This window comes from Acyrthosiphon pisum, chromosome A1 (assembly GCF_005508785.2).
Source record: "Acyrthosiphon pisum isolate AL4f chromosome A1, pea_aphid_22Mar2018_4r6ur, whole genome shotgun sequence".
In the NCBI taxonomy this organism is placed as follows: Eukaryota; Metazoa; Arthropoda; class Insecta; order Hemiptera; family Aphididae; genus Acyrthosiphon; species Acyrthosiphon pisum.
In genome coordinates, this window is record NC_042494.1 from 62,290,681 (window position 1) to 62,313,847 (window position 23,167).

Sequence of the window (23,167 nt, forward strand, 5' to 3'; positions counted from 1 at the left end):
AAAATTTATCAAATGTTCAATTTTTGTATCTAAGAATTGAAAATTAAAACAAGATTGCACGTAAGTAATTAATTCTGTTACCAAAAAATCTAAAAAATACATTTACACAGTTTATTTTTATAGTCATTTTAAGTACAAATTTGGACGAAATTACATATTAAAAACCTAGGATAACTATTTTAGTTATTTTGTTGTGATTGTATAATATTATTCGTGGGTACTTGAAACTTCTAAAGTATACTATTATAAATCTATGATAGTATCACGGAGATAGTAATTTGGAATTTATTATAGGTACCTATTATAGGTCAATTGTTTTTAAATACTATAGACTATAATATAATATGATGTCTTATACCTAGACTGACATACCGTCTCCGCTCAGAATCGTTTTTCTTATACAATGATATTATATCATTGAATTCAAATTTAATACCATCCATTATACAGTGACCCACTTGTAACCTACTGTACAGCAGAGCGAAATCCACTTACCCACTTTTTTTTATAAACAAAATTAAAACACTTTTTAAAAACGAACCGAGATTTGATAAAATATTGTAAATACTAATTATTAATGAAAATTGTCAACCCATCCACTGCAAACAAAATAATATTATGAATATTTCGGACATTTACTAATAGTATATGATGGGAATCATATAATTTGGAACATAGATACTAAAAAAAATGCCTAGAATACTAATAAAAATAAAACTTTTTGAATATTTAAAACGAATAAGACTTTTAACTTTTGATATTCTCAAAAAAAAAAATAAGATACAGGTAGGTATTAAACAAAAGGCGCGTAATTTTATGGGTTGAAAAACTTTAACCTTTAGATGATATTATCGATTCTAAAAAAGCATAACATAGTACAAAAGAAATTTACGATAGGTATATTATTATCAAATGCAAAGATATAAGAGTACCTTGAAATAACTTCCTCTCTAATTCAACATCAACATCGACCCCCTCTGAAGATTTAAGCAAAACGGAAGTCGTAAAAATTTCTAGAAACAAAAACGTAAATATAAAAGATAAAATAATCACGCTGTAGATGCTTCAAATATGTATAAACCGAGCTACCATAACCACGCTTCCATTCAAAAAGTAGCTAAAGATAATAAATTGAGACAAATTATACTTTTGGTGGAAATAAACTATATGCATCTCAATACGTCAGAAACAATACTAAAAATACTAAGAAATAAGAATCGAGCATACTCGGTTAACTCGTAAATAAATTGGAGACATCTGACAAGTTAAATTGGAATTTAACTCACTAAGAAACTCATAATATTATGTTAAACTCTCTCATTCACAGTGAAATGACGTTCATCCGTCGTTAGCAGTTTATTGGTTCCTTTTGAAAGAAAATAATAACAATAATAAATAAATAGTAATAATTAAGTCAGTAAGTTGTTAATGCATTATATAATAGTATATTATAATAAAATGTTGAAAAGTTACGTGAAGTTGAAATAGCGAATACTATAAACTTCGGAACTCACGTTGCTTATCCAAGTTTGTATAGACTTTGATTACGTGCATTGTGTAGCAAGACGTAACTTACTAGTTAATGTAATATTATTTTTTCTATAATATATCGGAAGCTAATGTTATATGTTATAATATATGATGTATCGAACTTTAAGGTCCACATAAATACATTTACCTATACAAATATAATATTTACGTTGATGAAGAGAATGGTAATATAATTTTCACTATATTATTGTTGTCAAATATCAATTAATATCGATAACCGTTACTATAATGATAATTATTATTCACGTCCATATCAGTTTGTGGACGCAATAGTTCAATTCCACACACCTCTCCATGTCGTTCGAGGGTAAAGCTACGCATGTCATTAACAACGGACCCAGAATTTCAATCGCAAAGCCCAATGACTTGACAAATTGTTATGTGAAAATCACGGAATGTGTTTAAAAGTTACAAAACTCGTGACTTGTCATCACGCCTCAATATTTTTTTTGACAAAAAAGAAACAACAGATAAAGTTACTAAAGACAAAAAGCTTTTATTTAAACCGAAAATCGTAATGCCGTAAAAAAATAACCTGTAATTCTTATTATAGTCATAAATCATATAATATTTAAAAAAAACTATTAAATGTATAAACAAGAAGACGATTATTATAAAAAGGAAAATTCAAAATAGGGGAATAGAAAAAATAGAGGTCATAATAGCCGATAGTCATAAATGCATGACTATTGAAATTTGAATAAAAAGTTATTACAAACTAGCTTACAATTTATTAAATTAAATTAGATATTTATATTTTTTTATTAAATAAAAAACCACGTCATCATTACTCATTGGGATTAAAGTTATGTTACAAAAAATTGTCTAATTTGAAATTTCCAATAAATTTTTGTATAGATATATTTTACATTATTATATTATATGTAGTTTACAATACCTCATATAAGATACAGTGTTAAAGTGTAACACTTATAATTTGTTTTTGAGATTCACTTTTTTGATGAAATCTATGGTAGTTACATGTGAGGATAGGATTATGTATTCTATTATTTCATTATATATTAAAAAAAATATATAACTTTTATTTGTTACAGTTTTAAAAAAAAATAAAATTTGTGATGTATTTTCGCTTCTACTTTTTCGAAGTTTGTTGTTGACCTTGTATTTTTAAAAGTCACATAGTTTGACACTGATTGTTTAATTCTTGTCCTAGACCGTCGATTATTATATGGGCCGTAAGCTAAGTGGTCATTATATTAATATATAATATAAACAATTTGTCCAAATTCACCAAAAATAAAAGTCATTACATCCGTGTGGAAGAAAATAAAGTGCGAAACAATAACGTCATAACCAATTATCAAATCTAGCACAGTATTAAACATTTAGCATTTTAATCTGTGTCATTATAAACGGTTTCAACTATATATATACATACATACATTTATCGGTATATTGATTGCTTGCTTACACATATTATTCAGTTTTCAGTACCGAAATTCCTCTCTGGTGTGCTCTTAACCTGTCCTGGTGGAGACGGTCGACGGTCGGACGGTGTAGTAATAATACGCGTAACGACAGCAGCGTACGAGGACGGTCCTCCGTTATCGAACCACTGGCCGCTTTTCACGTGCCCTTCGCGTGGGAGGTGAGAACGAAAAAACGTGGTGAAAGAATGCAATCTCGAAGATATATTGTTTTGTCGAACACGCGGTGGTGTGCTCGTTAAAGATCGCCGCGGGTGGGGAGAATCAAAATCAAATTGACAGATAGGTTTTTGCGTTTATGTAAAGGGTTTTCTTTTTTTATTTTCCGTTATCGTCACGATGACAATTTGACGTCCTTAACGGAGTCGTCGCCTGCCCTTCTTCTACGATGAATAATGGCGTGCGCACGAGAAAAAAAACGAACGAAAAATACGAGGGAAAAAACCGAAAATTTTCTGCCCCGTTTTTTTTATTTGCTTCCGAGTTTTGACATTTTACGCCTTAATGAGTCCATTCGACGGTATCCGTTTTGATATAAATCTACATCAGCAAAAATCACCGGTATTGCCATGCGCGTTTTTCAAATTATATTTTCAGTCCGATTTAACGGAAGAAAATATCATTATTCCCGTTACACATGATGTGTCGTTGCAAAGGTACACCGTCACCGCCGACACCACTCCGCCACCACACCACCAACTCTACCACCACCAACACCGCCGCCAACATAGGTAGAGCACTATCGACTCGACGGTAGATATTTTATTCGTTGTATAGACTGGAAAAAAATCATCATTAATCTAAAGGCCGCTACTCCTTTCAGGATTAAGATTTATTTTATTCGTCTGACAGTTTTTTTTTCTGAGCGGGGCGCGACCAAACCAATTTCCCCCCGAATGTCCACTTCTCGGCAAATAATTTTTAGTTAATATAGCAAATTTTCCGCAGTTTCTAGTTAAAAAAATGTCTGTTGAAGTGTTGTGGCCCTCATTCCGTTTTAATATTAATATTCAACTCCAGTCATTCTGTATTACCTACGTTTAAGTAGGTACTTTTACAATACCTATATAGCATAATACTATAATAGTATTTCAATTCAAATTAAATTCTAACAATAATTGTAAAACCGATAGCGGTTATGGGTTTGCATATTGTTATCAAAAAACTCATCTTATCTATCGATGTGTATAGCACAAGTTATCATTTTGTAGACAATAACTTATTTTTTCGTATACTGGATCGGGTTGAATACAATTCACATTTTTTTTTATCTAGTCGGTGCTTGGTAACTGTTCTTACATGCTTTTTATATTCTCGTTATTATCCACATTCAGAAATATAATTTAAAAATATTTCTTCGAACATCCATACTCCATAGACTTCCTAGGTACTATTAATATTCTAAACATTCTCTGACATGCATGCTACGTAAAGCTGTATAAGTACTTGTATTTTATATATTATATTTAAGTAAATTTTGCACACGAAATGAATATAAATTATGTTTTTGACTTCAAACAATGCAGTCCCATTTTACTTAATATCCATAACGGCCGTGCACTTGTTCAAACTTTCATAAACATGGTCTTAGGATATATCTACTTGTGATACCAGATTAATCGAAAACGAATCATATTATGAAACACATAATAGCGTACCTATGCACCAGAGTAAGTGTTGAGGTTTCAAAGATACATCGATGTAATGTATCGCTAGGAGTATTGGAGATTACGAAGAAACGATAAATATAAATTTCTAATCGGTTGTGGTCGGTAAACAGCGACGTTTCCTCTAAACGGTTTTCTATAATAATTTTCTGCGCTGAAATGTAAACAACTCGTTAAAATGTTATGATCGTTCACTATTATATACCTACACATAGTATACCTACGTATATTATATATTATATATACGTGTAATACACCCGTTTAGGGAAGAAGAAGAGTAAATGTTGCAAGTATGAGAGAATATATAAAAGTGCAATGAGATGAAAAATACAAAGCATTTAAGGGATATAATAGGCAATTCATGCGAACATCTGTCAGCACATTATACGATACGTCCTAAGGGTCGTGAACACCGTTGTTATTGTTATTATCATTATACGTTGTATAGTCTTACCAACCGTAAAATTGAAAGTAGGGCGAAAGTCTAATCCGGTGTAATAGGTCATCTATAGGGGCCTCGAAATCGTAATAATATGTAGGTAACGTGATTGCGGTGCAGGGTTTTAAAGTAACGAGGTATATAATATTATATATTAAGAGAGAGAGAATGGAGAGAGAAAAAGAGATGATATTAAGTGATCGTCGTCGTGTCCCCGAGCGGAATAATAATATTTATATTGTTACTCATGGCGTATAGTATACACAATTATCGTTTGATCGGTTTTCCGCACAAGTGTAACGTACCGAGTACGATAACTGTACACCCCAATAAACAAGCTGTGACTGGAAATGTTTAAAATTACGGAACGTTTACGATGTCAGTTATGGAAATTTTATTGTTCCGGAATATTAATGAAAACCATAAAACGCACGGCTCGCCGAAAACATACATTATAATAGTATTATAAAGTTACTATAGCGATTACAGCCACGGCCACTTGCGGTCACATCGCCCATCAACGAAAATCTCACGTGTATGCAAAATATTGCTGCTACGAAATATTAACGAATTGATAAAGGCTCCCATCAGCTTTGTAATTTCATTGTTCGTACACAGCAACAATAAATACACTGTAAAACGAAAAACTTAAAACTTAAAATTTCTACGTGGTACATTTTTTAGTCGTTGGTATAAAAAAAATAACAGCCACTGCAGTAGTCAGAGGTATAAAATTAAAATGCGATATGAACGAAACACAGTATTATACTACAATATTAGATAGTACAAAATAATCATAATAAGTTATTAACTCGTCTTAATCATTCCATTTGGAAAATAATAAAACGAATAGAAACGCGATTATAATCCGGTGATTGCCGAACAAATACGTTTTGTGCGCTGATGAGGAAACGGCGGGAGCAGAACGGAAACGCGTGGAATCGATTATACAATATGTATATAATAATATGACATAATAACCAGCAAAGCATATTAATATTGCGTAAAAATTCAGAGAGCAAAGGTTTGAAACGAACCGAATCGCGTGCCCGGTTGCCACACTCGTCGAGGGTTAATTTTTCTAGTCAGTTTCCGTACGAAATCATCTAGGTCGTTTCAAAGAATATTATTATTGTTATTTATCGCAGGTACTCATGTATATAATAATCGTTTAGATGCGTATGCTGGCGAGGTAATAACCATCGGCATTCGGCGTAACACCTTCCTAAACAACCCTCGGCGATTCTTATTCCGGCGGGGCGCGGCTCGTCGGCAAATTATTCATCCGTCGTTTTCTATTTCCGGTACCCGCAGAAGCCACCGCGTGTATAATATACCTTGGCGGGTATGGAAATGTAACATATATAATATATATATATTATATTTTTTCTTCATAATATATATACACCGTTTTCGTTTAACCTAAAATACTGATTTCCAATTCACCGAATCACGAATCCGAACAAGTGTCAGCGTATCTCCGACACGTACACACTACGCACCTATACGCGTAAAGTTTTATTCGTCGTCGATCCTCCTGACAGTCCGGAAGTCTACAACCGGAAACGCCCGGTATCGACCGAAAAACAGAAGTATAGTTGTAGGTACATACTATACTGTCGACAATGTCATATGTCACCCTTTTCCCATCATAAAAGGATAATATCAGACATCAAACACTAACTGCGTGTATTTAATTTTTTGATAAAATATAGTTGAGATACTAATAAAGAGGACGGTAATACCCGCATGTGTTGTCTCCGTCTTTCAAGTGCCTAACATAACAAATTCTACGCAAAGCAGAACACGTGTAGCTCTTACGTAATAATATAAGACCTCTTATAAAATTTAAAGGTAAGATTATTATCTAGGCAACCTCATGTGATTTTTTTAATATTTTAATTTTTAAACTAGTTTTGAGTACTTTGAGATCTATAAACAATTTACAATTTTAAAATACTCATAGCTCGCTTAAAAATTAAAATATAATAAAAAGCCCATGAGGTTGTCGGTATCACGTTCTCTTAATAGGCCACTCAAAAAACGTGTAGAGATTTATGAAGTTTAATTTCAAAGTGATTTATTATTGCAATATAATGACAGTTCGGAACCGGGCTATTATTTTTTTCGGGTTTTCTGACTTTTTGAAAAATATAAAACACATTTTTTTAATTTATGAATATTGCTTTCATTATTATATTACTTTTCTCTCTTTTACCATAATAATAAATAAATAAATTATATATAAGAATTGTTTATTATAAGACTTTGAGTGATTTAGACCTTTATTGAGAATAACAATTTATAATTTACAGGTCTTTCATAATATCTAATAATATTGTCTACACACAATAGATAATATCGTATCAAGCTAAATTAAGATTATTTATTTTGATATATTTAAAAAATAATAAAAATGTTAATTGTATGCTTTAAATTTAAAGCCACATTATATTTAGATTTTATTTGCTGAATTGAATTTCCTAACTGACTATATTATACATAAATAATAATTTATGGAGGTCCGTATTATAATATTATGTATACATCAATGTACTCAAAATGTTGGTAATTCAATTATTGTAATATAAAAGGTACCTATAATATAAAGGTTCACTCTAACATTCACCGTATACCCGTTTTATCTGTTGGGTATAACCATTCATATGTTAACTTTATACATTTCGAATGCGAAATTTCACTTTATGTTAAGCCGTTACCGTTGGGCCACATCAATCGTATATATTTTACTAGTCGTATGCCTATCTAGCCACATAATATCTGTTAAAGTGTAAATTTTCCGAACACACATTACCTTGGGACATTGTTGATGCCCCGAACGGGTTTCCCTTATTCATACATTCCCCAACGGCTAAATGGTATGCTTTTTTTTATTTATTATTTTTATCGTACCACTCTTCGATACCAATCTTGTAAACTGTGTAAGTGGGTCAGACCATCGTAAAAAGATAATAATATATTCAAAAACCATAGTGTACGTTCTCAAGCGCTAAGTAAAAATATAATCATAAGATAATAATATTTGTGGGATTATATTTACATATTTTTATGGTAAAAGTTTAAATGTTCGAAAATAACAAAATAATAATCGATGCATGTAATATAGTCGACTACAATATTCCTACATACACATTATTAACTCCAGTGTTATAAAGATCTGCAAAAAAAAAAATACAGAAAAAAAATAATATTTTAAATTGAGAAAGCTCTTATTTAATATAAATAATATTTTTATTGTGATGTTATATTATTATTATTTGATGTGACTTTTGAAGTAAAAAGACAAAATAAATAAGGGAGATCCAACTAAGGGGGCTAAAAGACGATACCTCTGGCATATATTAAGATAATTATTTAGAATTATATTAATAAGTTATTTGAATAACGTGAAAACACTTCTCACTTCACAATAATTTTTGATAATGATGAAAATATCGATTATACTTTTAAATGTAACAGAATGTAAAACAAAATCATAATCCATGACTTGAAAGTATTGTTTTAGAAAATTATAAATAAAAACAAATTGGAATAAATCAAATTTTGTATTTTGCTTTTGCGTACCACAAAACCTTTTTTGTTATTTAGCATTGCAATAAAAATACACAAATTGAATTATTACAATTAGGTACAATCATTTTGATGAATAATTTTTATATTTAATTCTATAAAAAAAATGTATAGACTTAAGATTTTCAATAATTTATCATTAAATTACATCATATTAATATATAAATAAATTTTAAATTGTTATTCTAATAAGTAAGTTTGTTATTTAGCCCAACATTTCAATTTCATTTATTGTAGAAAAATAAAAAAAACTTCGAATAACATTTTACAAATATGTTTTTTTATATTTAAAAATATATCCTAAGGCTTTAAACATATAAGTGGGTATACAAATGAAAATATTTTCGCAAAGCTTTATTTTTTCTTTCGTGTTTTTCTTAATATAATTCGTTTCCTTCAAAAGATCTTTTCCCCAAACACTTGTCTGTGTCCGTTAGAATACGTCATAAATCGTTTTCAAAACATTTCCTTATACCAGTATTATTTCTCAACAAAAGAGCAACTTTACTTATTTATTCGTCACATTTATAGATGTACACCTTCTAGAATATAATAAAGTTAAATTCAAAAATATTTCTATTTTTCTATATGATATGAGAAGTAGTTTTACACATTTTCGCGAATCCATAATTGGAAAATCTACTATAGACTGATACTTCTTGAGTAAGTAAGTTTAATAAAATGTATTGTGTCATTCGTTATTATCTTCATTCTTCTTATTATTATACTAAAATGACCATTGTTAAAACATTTGCATATTATGTATAATTATTAGCAACAAATTAAATCTATGTTCGAGTAGCAGTCGAAATATAAAATATATTAATGAATATTATAGGCTTAGAAAATAATGAGGTGAACTTACATTTGTAAATAGTATAGTACTTAATTTAATATTAAAAATTAAGCTAACAATATTACAAACATTGTGATAATAATATTATTGTTCCATATTTATTAGTAATATTATTACAGTATTTTGATTTTCTATCCCGATATTTAATATTAACATGACAAACATTCGATGGTTAATCGATTGGTATTTAAAATATCAAAACCAGTTTAATAGATTCGGTATTTACTATTTTGTTATTGGCCACTTGTGTACACCTCACGCATTCGTCAAAAAGTGGGTGTGACCGGTATATAATTAATAATAGAACGAATAACGTTATAAATCAAATCAATAGGTACCTAGATATCAATAATGTAAAAAACGTAAAAATAATGTAAAAAACGTAAAAATAATGTAAAAAACGTAAAAATAATGTAAAAAACGTAAACTGTGTAAGGCATCATGGAGCCCGCGGTATGTACATTTGCATGTACAAACTGCGATTCATGCGAGCCGGAATAAACGATGTAAACTATAAATAAACGATACTGCATGGGGGTCAAGTAATGTGATAAACGTGCGTCTTCCATGTAGTGGTGCATTACCAAAAAAAAAAAAAAAAAAGGTACCTAGATATCAATACTAAAACTAGGTACCTATAACACTTGCCTTTGGTGTTAATTCGTCAATATAGGCAACAATACAAACTTATACTAATTTAAAGATACATATGTATCTACTGATTTCAATTATTATTATAAATTACCAATTCTACGATAGGTGGGTAACTTATAAACGTTAAAATACGACGCAGTGATAATAAAAGTAATTGATGGTCAAAATGTCGAATACATTAATAGTTAATACATATTATAATCAATATTGGATTAATAGAACATTAACGATGAAATAAAAATACACATATCAAGTATACACGGGATCTTAATTTTTGAATTATGTTGAATATTGCTTTTTTTAAATTATTTTGTAAGAAATTAATGCGTTAATCCAATATTTATGTCAAAACAACATACACCATATTATAATGAATTAAATTAGATGACATATTTACAAGTTTTAAGTTATTTGTATAAGTTATCAACTCAAGAATTTAGGTACTGTTACTCATAACTATATAAAAATACTATTGTTTGGAGAACTTGATACAGTGCGTTGTATGCTTACAGACAATAATATACATCTAATGAAAACATAGAAATTAATAAAAGGCAATGTATGTATAAGTTTTGGGCTGGTATATAAATATAAGAAATAAAATAGATACATTGAGTTAATAGTTTAAGTTATGTTTGAAGGTCAAAATGAAGCCTGTACAAATGTACAATACTATATTCAGACAGGTAAATAATATCTTCGACTAGACTGTTTTATTATTATATAGAATATAAAAAATACAATTTGTGATACAACTATAATATTTTAATATGTACTAATACTAAGAAATCTAAGTCAAAAGTTGTAATTTTCGTAATTTTTCTTATTAGAGAATGTTTACTCGTAACCTAATGCTTAGTGCTTTTTATATTCTGTATTTAAAAATTAAAATGTATATTTCAATAATATTGTGTAAATATAATGTACTTTTTCCCACGACAAGCTTCACGCTCCTCGCTGCTCATAATTGTTATTAAATAAAAGTTTCATTAATTAATTTAAAAAATAATTATATTTAGAGAGCACCTTATTTTTTGCCTACGGAATATCTTCATACATATTAATATTGTGAAGTCTCAGTGCATATTTTGGTATTTTCTTATGAATTATTTTTTAGTGCATATCTGTATGCTTAAATGTGTGTTTCATAGATCTATAAGTCTATTAGTTTTAACTTTTAAGTTCCTAGCCTATATTTTATAGGCTGATAAGAAAAAAATTGAATGAATATCTAATATAAATGAGATATGTAATGTAAAACACTCAGAGTTAACTGTGAAAGAAATAAATATATAATATTATGTTGTGCCTTCAAATAGCTAATATTATCATACTCAATACAATGACATTGCCAAAACATCGGCGGGGCGTATTCATAACCAATTCTTCGAAGGAGGATACACATAATTGACATAATTTTTTTTCGACCATCAATAATGGCATTTTGTAATATGAACCTATTCAATACATAACAGATAAACTTTTCCGTAACGTGATAACTAAACAGTGTGTTAAATTCATTCAAACTTTTCCAGTTGTCTACAACGTTAAATCGAATGATCAAATTAATTAGTCGCAGAATTAAATCTTAATTACAAAAAATACATACCCTACATATAAAAAACTTGGAGTGCGCCATTTAATGTCGTAAATTATAAATAATATTTGTACTAAAACTCTATTATAAGTTGCAGGATAATGGAGAAACAGTTTTTAGCGCAATACAATACTATGATGCCGATAATCGTCCTTAAAAAAAAAAAAAAAAACACACACACAACCAAATCAACTTTCTTGAATCAGAAGATAAGAAAGAATCTATTCAGACAAAACAACACGCTGTGACCGCTTTTTATAATATTTTGATAAAAAAAGTTGTTTCTTTGAAAAATAATATTATCATCGTCGGGAACGCCTTACAGTAGAATAATATTTTTTACAACTAAAAGTTATGAACCCTATTCTCAAAGTTATGTTTATACCAAAAAAACCTTTAGAAGGCAATTTTAGTTGAACGCGTTCATATCTCAAACCTTGTTAATCTTTGAATAGAGGCTTTTAAAAACACTTCACTCCGTATTTTTGATGGCGCTCCTTGACACATAATAAATCTAAAATTACTAAATGGCATAGAAAACGTAAAAACGACATTTACATCATAAACGAATTAAATGCAAATGAAGCAAAGAATGGTAGTATAAAAATTACATGCGTATAATCGAAAAATTAACTTTATGCGTCCTTAAAATATATGGAAATAAATCGCAGGATTCTGCTTATATTGTAACTGCTAACTGCGATTATGTGATTAATTTTTTTTTTAAATTATTGAAACGTTAGGCTAACATTTCACCAGGGTATTATATATAATAATATATAGTTTATTCATGCGCCAACTCAAACAGTTATAATGGGTTGACCCTTCTATTAACGTAAAATAAGCAGATGAAGATGATTACAAAGTTGAGTTCATTAAACATAGATGCTATCGTGAAGCGTGAGGAAATGTGATTTTGCTTTTAGTTTATTACGACAAAATATACCTGTCCAATAATTCAAACACTACGCACGTAGAACTTTAAGCATAACTAATGAATTTAAATTAAATTACTGTAAGATATACAAGAAAATATAGAAATATATTATTCAAAATTGTAACTATGTATATAGATTAGAAAACAGATGTGTATATACATATATATTATATTTATTTAATTTGTAATTGATTAAATTACTTTGTAAGTATTGATTAAATACATAAATATTTGTTGTGCTGGTTCAACATTTTATCATCTACACATCAGTACGATGGTGATATATATTTCATAGATAATCGTACGTCGGATATCTAAAGAGCAATGCATCGTATTCACGTTTGAGATGATATTATAACGATGAATATATATAATATGATCTAATTGAATATATAACACTAGACAGTCACTAAACATGTAATCATATGATATTCAGACTGTTTTTATTTATCACGTAGTTTATGTATCAATATATTATATATACAGTATACACAAAATATATTACAATTAATGAACCAACTAAGTCTGATTTTTTTTTTTTACTCTACTACTATAATATTAATATCGATTTTTAACAATTTGGTCGTGACGTGTGCCTATTAAAACACCGGTGCTTTCAGTCACAGCAGTGTGACATCGGTATGACAGTGTCAAATCCACTACCTATTACAAATTACTCGCGTGTAATTTACAACAATGTAAATTCATCAACGGAAAATCCATTCTCGGCGCAATCAACGTACACGTTCCGTATATTATATAGTATTATTGTTATACGGAATAATAAACCGTGTAGAAAACAAATAGATATATCAACAATTACTCACCTTTCTTTTTGCTCCCAAACATCATATTTTGGCCGCGAATATGAAAATCTCGGTTCTTCTCAAGACCGCCAATCCCACATTTTCGATCCTTTCGATCGAATATACATTGTATTTTATTCACCGAAACTTTGTACACATCACTTCGGAATCAAACCCTATAAAACCGTAAGAACTTTATTGGACCGGTATTTCGACCACCCGACGAGAAAATCATTCCAGATGCAGTTTCGTTGTGTTATCTATAAACAGGTTCGATGTCTACCTTCCTATTGTATATATTATAGTGATTCACCGAGCAACCTAACCCTTTATCATTTAACTTAATGGTCACATTTTCAATTACTTTTGTATTTCTTATACAATTTAAAGAGTACCACGTGATGATAAAATAATTTTTTGTTCAAAGTTAAAATCACTCTTTATTAATGTAAATATATTATTAATCATTAATAAACCATCTCCTTAAAAATGCATAAAGAAGGTTGGTTTTCTTTTGAAAAAAGTTTGGTTAGCCACAGGATATAAATTACTAAAGTATTTTAAAATAATATGGTCGTTAATTAGGTATAAGTATACTTTTAAACATTCCTAAATTCCTAAATTTTGAATAAATGTGAAAAAAGCGAAAAATAGTGGTGTTAATCCCATATAATATAATATATAGATTTAGTGTAACATATTACATTGTTAGTATGAATTAAAAAAAAAAATTAAACATGGAACAGTTTCAATGGATTTAGGTTTCACCCACTATTCGTTAGACACAAAACCGGGATTGCCCGTATTAGAGTACGTGCCAATAATTTATATGGGTGAGGAAAAATAATGGTACAGAAATGGTTATTTTCTTGAGTTTTTTTCTATAGTACAATTGTATAGGCAATCGGGTCCAGCATGAGTATGTCAAATGTACCTTGCAGAAGGTTTCCGGAAACCATCCATAAATTGGGGGTCCCGGTAACATCGCCACATTTAACATGCATTCTAATTTCGAAATACTAAAAAAATCCCGACACAACAATATCACGCCTACAATCAATTTCCACTCTGCTGGTTTCCCAAACCTGTCTATTATAGAGGGACGTTAAAATCTTATATAAATATACTGTCTGTGCACTGACTAAGTACTAAGAATAATTTATATTTTAATCATTAAGAGGCATTTGACCGATATCTTTTGTTGTTATAATGGTTTTGAGTTTAAAATACATTCATATAGGCGGTATGTAGTTAAAAAGTAAATACCAAACAAAACAGGCTCTGTTTTTGTGTTGTTTTCTTTTTTTTAATGTTTGTTATACGGTCCACAACGACCATACACGTGTGTAATATATGTACTTATTATATTTTTTAAGGGTATCCTTTGAAATTAATTAGTAAGGTTTACAAAAACTTTGCCACCCTCACAGTGGAGGTACCTGGAAAAGAGTCAAGGAACTCACTTTATATGAACATTTTAAATTTCAGTGTACCACTAATATAAATAGTATTTAATATTTCAGCAAACTAGGTAGGTAGGTAATAATTAACGAAGAACAAATGTTCAACATTCGAACGTTTCCTGCGTTAAAGATACCTCATGTTAATGAACCTAACGTCACCGGGGCATTTACAATTTTGGAATATTAAAAGAACATTAGGCTCAAGTCTCTGTAGAAACCGTGAAACTTTTAAAATACATTAAAACCAACAGTGTTTTTATTTTGGTGTGTAACTACGATGGAATAATCTCTTGGGGGAATTATACAAATAAACCTGGTATATTTCAACAACTCTCTCTCCATATTATACATGATAGGTACTGGTACCTATATAGGTTCACTATAAAATACAAATCATCATAATTTTGTAACGGTAGATACCTAGTTGGTGAACACCTCTCTATACAACTTCAGTAGACATAGTTATAAAAAAAAAAAACGATAAAAAAATATCCAATATTAAGAAGTTATAAGTGACAATACAAATGTTTGTAAAAAATCAAAAAATATTCCATCAACGTACATAGTAGATTTTTAAGTTTGAATTACCTATTAATAATATTTTGGTCAAGTACTGTTTTAAATATAAATTGGAATCTAATTGTACTTATATAATTCAAATCTAAAAACAATAAAATTAATTTAATTTTAATACAAACATCAACAAATTATTTTATGATACTCATTTGAATAATATACCAAATTATATTCAAAATAATTTTTAAGGTAAAAGGTATTCAAATACTTTTATTTGAATGCAATTATTAGAATACTTTAAAAGTCATGATGCTGTAGCTTTATTATAAAGTTTCTGTAACTATAAGTCGTATTGAGTAAAAATTAAAAAGTACTATTTTACGTAAATGATGTTCAACGTTGTCACTTGTCAGCCATTAATGTAGAACAAAATATATAAAAAAAAATACCAACTTAGTTTTATTAGTACCTACAACTGATTTTAAAAATTATGTCATATTTTGTTTCAATAAATTAAATTTTGTTTCAGATTTATTTAAACATATAAGAGTATACTATAAAATATAAATATATCTAAAAGCATTCGAGTTTTTTTTTTAATATCATTAATACTACAGTCAATAATTTAAAAGATAATAATGCAAGTTATTACAATCTACTATAGTATAAATATTGTATGCGTGTTTCAATTATTTAAAATCCATCTTAGTTGAATATTAAAATGTAATTTAAATTCCTAGAATCACCTAAATATTATTAATATTTCTTAAAAAAATCAAATATAATATATGCACACAAATTATAAATACTTCAAAGCAAAATACGATTTTTAAGAACATCATGAACCATAAAAAAAAATCTAAAATTAATTTTAGAAAACGGAACGTACACAGGTTTTTATATAAAAAATGCATTAGGTATTAAGGTAGATAGGTACTCTACCCTAACTAATTTATCCTCGTTATACTTAGGTCTCGATGATTTTTTTTTTATGATAATTATTTTGGAGGAAAACCGTGTATATTGTAGCATACTTAATCGGTACAGATTTTAAAAGATTAATGTTTAGTGTAAAAAAGTTGAAAAAAATGCATTTTCCCGTACTTAGAAACCAATTATCATCTGATAATATTATGATGTTGTACCGTGCAAAAAATTCTAACGCGCTATTTATAAATGTTTCTTAACGAGATATTATTACGTCGTAAAAACGTCGCACTATTCCGATGGGGACTGCCATAATATAAAGTGTACCTATATATGTATTATGATTACACAGATGTTGATCATACATGGATGTCTATAATAGATTTATGTTTTTTTTAAAATTATTATTGATGTATTATTATCACTAAGGTTTACCTAGAGATGTCGGTACGAAAGTTGCAGCGGCGGCACGTGTGCCGGCGTGAACAATAATTGTGCGGCAAACATTTTAGGAGACTTCGTTATTTTTTTTCCCCTAATAATAGTTAAACTGAAAACGTTTTGTTGGGTATGGTCAGGGGGAGGCAGGGATAGAGAGAGGTGTGAAAATTAATAAAAAAAATAAATTATGTTACTACGAAAAATAACGTCGCTGTACACGACGCGGTTGCGGCTGGCATGGATTTCGACGGAACGAAAAATAAAATTAATGTTTTTTTTCGGACGAAACGGAAAAACGGACCGAATACGTCGCGGCGGCGTTGCGGGCTCGACGACACGGTGCGCGTCCAAGACAACGAGATGCGAGCGCGCAAACTGGCTGGACTTAGGCGTCGTCGACGACGACGACGAGCTTGTCCCGTCCCGCTCGGCCGTGACGGGCGATGACGGCCGCGACCGAGCCCCGGCGGTACGCCACGAACGCGGTCCGTGTGTGTACATTGCACCGCTGTCGTCGTCTAACCGCGGTATATGAACCGATCTGTATGTCGTCCGTGGTCCGACGAAAACGCATTATTATGGTAAGGGGCCCTCCGAGTCGAAAATACGAAACGGCTGTTTTTCGGGAGATCGCGATGTATAATACCAAGAAGCGATGCGTGTAATAATAATACGACCGCGATCGTATTTTTTTCGGAAACGGTTATTAGCTTCGATATCGCGATAAGCGCCCGCCAGACCTTATATATATATATTTTTACCATACGGACGCTTTCCTGGCCTGACGATATTAAATGCGTCTACGAGCTAGTGAGCAAGTTCGAGTTGTATGATATCGTTTCGAAACACATAATAATTATTGTACATAGTATCCAATTGAACCGTACAGGGATTTCATTCCCGTGCAGTGCTTAGGCTTCCCAACACGTTATACGACATTTAGACAAGACGATATACTTAGAATGTAAAGTATTTAAATGTGCATTGCGTGCAGGCGTGTATTAGTACATACACATTAGTTTCTCGGTACAATAAAGGTACTGAGATCATAATATTGTAATACATTAACTATTTGTATATGCAGACCAATGAAAACCCGATACAAGACACGATAGTAACAATGTACAACAGTCGTATGTGGCGACCAAAATCAACATCGGAGCGAATATTATGGAGTTAAATGTGCCTAATGATTTATTGTAGTCGTACATATCATTTTAATACATATGGTATTTTAATACAATAAAATACGTCTCGGTGATACGATTGTACCTAATTTAAAATATTTATTTTATACAGAAAAAACATCGAAAATAAAAACTATTAGATTTCGTTTTTTGAGATAATAATATTGTTTATTAATGTGATTAATAATTTAAAATAATAAGAATAACATCTAGTTAATCTTAAAGTGAAAGAGTATTTAATAACATTTTCCCTTTTTACTACATACCTAAATGAACTGTGTTTTAAAAATATTATATAATCTAATAAACAAATAATTAATTTACTTAATTTTATGATATATTTTTGTCATAAATGATTATCGGTAATTCTATAATAAAAAACACGAAATATTTTGTATTATTTATAATTTGATAATATACATTGACAATGGTTAAATTGTTGTCTATTCTAATACATTACTCTTATAATATTATTTTATTTAAAACATTCACGGGCTTTTTAAAATTAATTTAAAATATCCTTAGTATACTACTCAGTGTTAAAAGATTCCGAAAAGTTAAATCTACGACTCTGATCCATCATATTAATATACTTAAGTAAAATTAATAATTACTAATAAATTTACTTTTGCTATTGCTTTATTTATTATTTTAATTAATATTTTCTTTTTAAAGGCATACATAATTTAGTTATGCTGTAAATATCATATATTATAATTACTACTTATACTTTCACAATAAAATCAAATTTAAATTATATGATTCATTAATCAAGTCCCTTGTATACCATTACTAGATTTTTATTTATCATATACAATTTATATATAATACACTATATAGTTATAAAACATTCATTACTTTACAGAGTAATCAAATCTGATGTGAAATAATAAATTATTAGTAAATTAGAATCCAAAAATGGTACAAAATGTACATTAAATTGTTAATATTATGTTAAGTACAAGGTACCTACTAGTTAAATGCATCGAGTTGATCACCCAAATAATTACCACAATGGTTGCAAATCTACAATGCACTTTGTTGTGCAAGGAATTGTAACCGCGGCCGTATTTCACATTTACAAAGGGAATAATAATTCTCCGAAGCCCAAAAGCCAACGAGGGCGGAAATGTTTGTTTTGTATAGAGTTTTTATCTTATTTTATATATTAATATAATATAATGGAAAAAATAATAATATGTATTATAGGTACATATAATTTGAGTATAATATTTGTTTTAAAAAGATTATATTTTCGTTTAAACGCATTTACATAAACTGTTTGAACGCACACGATAAAATATTAACATCCGTATTGACTAATCCATTATGTCGTCATTTATATATATATAATATATTATACAACTAATAATAAGTACATTTATAGGTTTACTACTGTAAACTACCGTTTTTTCTGTGTTTCAACAACTACTGCAAAATTAGGCTAAACGACCAGCTCACTGATTTTATAGAATGTTTCTTTTTTTGACCCATCAACAACTCTGAGCTTACGATTTCATTGAAACTGCATTTATCGTCTAATCGATTCGATCCCGGTGTATCATCCCACACTCCTCTCTACTCCTCATATTTGGCAAAAATATAAAATTGGTCACTCAGATATAATAGGTAGGTACTACATTTAACGTTGAACACAGCCACTGCCGTTGTAGAATATGTTTATAATATATATTATATATTATCACTGTAAATCCTGTAAGGTGAGTAATTCTCGGTCAAGTGAAATGCGGCTATTTTTTTTTGAGCTCTTCCGATTTCCTGTTATTATTAAATATTTGAAACACCAGAAAATATCTCGGTTCTTACGTCCTATATTTTTGTCCATCAATTATGATTGAAAACCAAACATTTTCCAGGTCGTTTAAATGGTAACGGAAAAATTAAGATTACATAATAACATACACTCTAAAAGCAGACATTTACTACCATTAGAATATATTTAGGCACACAAAAGAAACATAGGTAGTTGATAAAATTGTTATTGTAGAATTTAAAGGTGCCAGTTACATGGTAATCATTATAATTATTACAGCTAGTGAGCTATTTTGTTATGCACATAATTAATATCGAATCATAATATTTAACCGGTGAGAATTTACCATTTTGATAAATATAATATAGTTGTTAAATATATTGTATTTTCATTGTAATTTGAAAATTTGAAATTTAATTTAACTTACTTTTACCTCTATATCTATATAGATATATTTAAAGCAATCAATATAATACGAAAGTAAATTTTATTGTCAAACAGAAATATGATAAGGAACCCACGTATACAATATCACATTAAAATATAATTATGGTATTATACTTGTACATCTTGTTGAAATAAATTCTAATCAGAAATCACGTCATTGACAATATTATTGCTCTCATATTTTATTAGTTAAGTACCTATTAATAAAGCAGTATAAATCAGTATATTCTTTACTCTATGGTATAAATATCAAAAATAACAAAACAATATTTAGTTTGGTTCATAGGAGAAATCATAGATATTAAAGAATGGATAGGCCATGGCTATATTAACAAAATAGAGGGTCATGGGGCCGGAATGGGGAAGAGAGAAAGACTGTTTTTTATCATTGCTTCTCATTCTGACAGAGGTCTTATCATAAATTATATACAATAATTATACATATATCTATTTGTGATAAGACCTCTATAACCTCAACAAATGTTCATGTTCGTTCCCGTAAATGGCCTATCCATTCTTTAATATCTATGGGAGAAATAAACTGTACGACTGTGTACGAAAATAATAACTGACTTTTAGTTTAATGGAATCCGAAAAAATAAATTATTGTAAGAAACTTTTTGACCGTTTTACATTTTAGATTAATCTCTACATATGGGCCGAATCTTCATGTTACGTTAAACAAATTGTAATATACAGGACCACATACATTGTACCTATACTCTTATGAAATAGTTTTGAAACATCATAGATAAGACACAATAAAATATAATTTTCAGTTAACACATTTAATGCACTACGAAATGTTACAAGTTTGAGCACATTATATTTCGACTGACATTTTTTGAACATAAACCCCCGGGTGAACAAGATATACCTTTTTACTCGATTGGAGCATAAGAAATCTTCAACTGTTGAACACCGGGGTGTTCCAAGATTTTTTTGAAAATGCTAAACGTAATATGACGCAAAGGTTTTATATTCATTACGTATTTCTACGAATTATAATCGTCTAAACATGTATAGGTATATTAATAATTATAGTACATAATATTATTATACATTTTTAAATTTTCAGTGACTTTTCAAATCAAAAAACACTTACATAAAAATTGTATCTCAATTAATTATTGAGAAATAATGATGAACCAATTCTTTAAATTTTACCAGATGAAATAGTTTGTTACACCCATAAATGATATTATTACATTATAATATACCCAGTACATTTATAATATTCATCAATTACTTACTATAGTTTAATTATTATCCTGGAAAAAGGGTATCCCAAAAATTTGGATTTTTCTTTAGTTTTGTATTGTTAGGCAGTTACCTACGCAAATAATATGTAACTTTGTTATTATTTTCAATTTTGTAAAAACATTCCTATCATTATGACCGAAACAATTCAACTGCAGACTATTGAGAATATTATAATTATTTATTTATAGTTTTGAATTTTTACATACAAAAATGTAAACACTGGATATCGACTGTGCATTATTAGTTTAAAATATTAAAATAATATTATTTGAATTAATTTTAATGACAGCTTATTATAAATTATGTAAGCCATAATCGTTGGCGTTCCATTGTCAGTAAGCCACCCAAGTAATGCAGGTTTATTTTTATAATGTTATTTTTATTTTATTAGTCATTATCCAATGTACCATTTTCCACGGTAGATAATTTCTTATTGTGTATTACGTGACAATCACATTTAAAACATTAATTCTTAAATACACTTTTAAAATAAACATGCTAATGGAAATATATGTATATCTAACGTTGCATAATAAATAATTAAAATTAAAACATTTCTGTTTATTTCTATGCAATAAAACAATCGAAAAGTTTTTACTTGTTAATGTAATCGTGTAGTTTAAACCATCCTACGTTTTTATGAATATTAATTCTGACATAATTTTAAAAGTTGTTTTACTCTCTACACATTTTGGTCTCAATAATTATTACAGAATAATATTCATTTGTTTACTTATTTTTTCTGACAACAAACAAACCTCGCGGTGAGATTAATGTTGGCATTGTGCAAATAATATCAGATTACGTTTTTAGTTTTTTGGCCTTAAAAATTAGGTACCATATAATATTCTGTTATGTTCTATTAAAATTGCCACACAATTAAAGAAGGCATATTAAACTACACTGACGAAGCGTTTTACGATTATAAGATGTGATAATGTATTTTAGCGTCTCTAAAATTATAACAAACAATGTGTTTAAATAGTGGTGGGATTATACAAAACACCAATTGATTATATTTATTGACTTATTATACAAAATTCAATCACACTTAACTGAATGTACATAATATTAAGATTTTAGATACAGGTTTATTACTAAAAATCGATGATTGTATGTACCGGCATTATTTTAGAATTTGGTTTATTTATTATTTTATACCTATAAAATATGATCACTTTCGGGCCTATTAATTCTAAACTAATTACAAAAAAAGTATTCATAGACATTAAGACAACAAAATTATATCACACAGGCAATTCAATTCATTTTTTTTATTATTTATTATTCTTAAACAATAGAAATACAATAATTTAAACTATGCAAATAATGCCGATTTCTTGTTAATTATATTACGTTTAGTCCCCATTAATTAAATTACATCCGTATACACACTACAATTATTATATTAATACCTATATTCCGTTAAATGACAGTTAATTTATTACAATTTGCATTTATACACCTTGTTCGTAATTTTTTTAGATAAGCCAATAATAATTGAATCGTTTAAATCACTACCATAGTTAATTGTTGAGAGTCCATTATTATCGCGCGATTATATTAAATTGAAATATACGACGTACCGACCATGGTGGAAGTG

The 23,167-nt window shown here is 29.0% G+C and overlaps 1 protein-coding gene across 2 annotated transcripts in view; it reads right to left on the reverse strand.

Moving 5' to 3' along the window:
• LOC100162117 (Kv channel-interacting protein 2) overlaps positions 1–18,161 on the reverse strand; it is a 142,251-nt gene extending 124,090 nt beyond the window's left edge. Inside the window, exons 1-2 of one of the 2 annotated variants that reach the window (XM_029487358.1) lie at positions 16,888–18,161; positions 13,568–13,722 (exon numbers count right to left, since the gene is read on the reverse strand). In XM_029487358.1, coding sequence (XP_029343218.1) covers positions 13,568–13,592 — 25 coding nt within the window. In that variant the 5' untranslated portion in view covers positions 13,593–13,722; positions 16,888–18,161. Of the gene's footprint in view, positions 1–13,567; positions 14,015–16,887 lie in introns of those variants that run through there. The other variant, XM_029487359.1, reaches the window with a different exon arrangement.
• Positions 18,162–23,167: the final 5,006 nt, after the last annotated feature.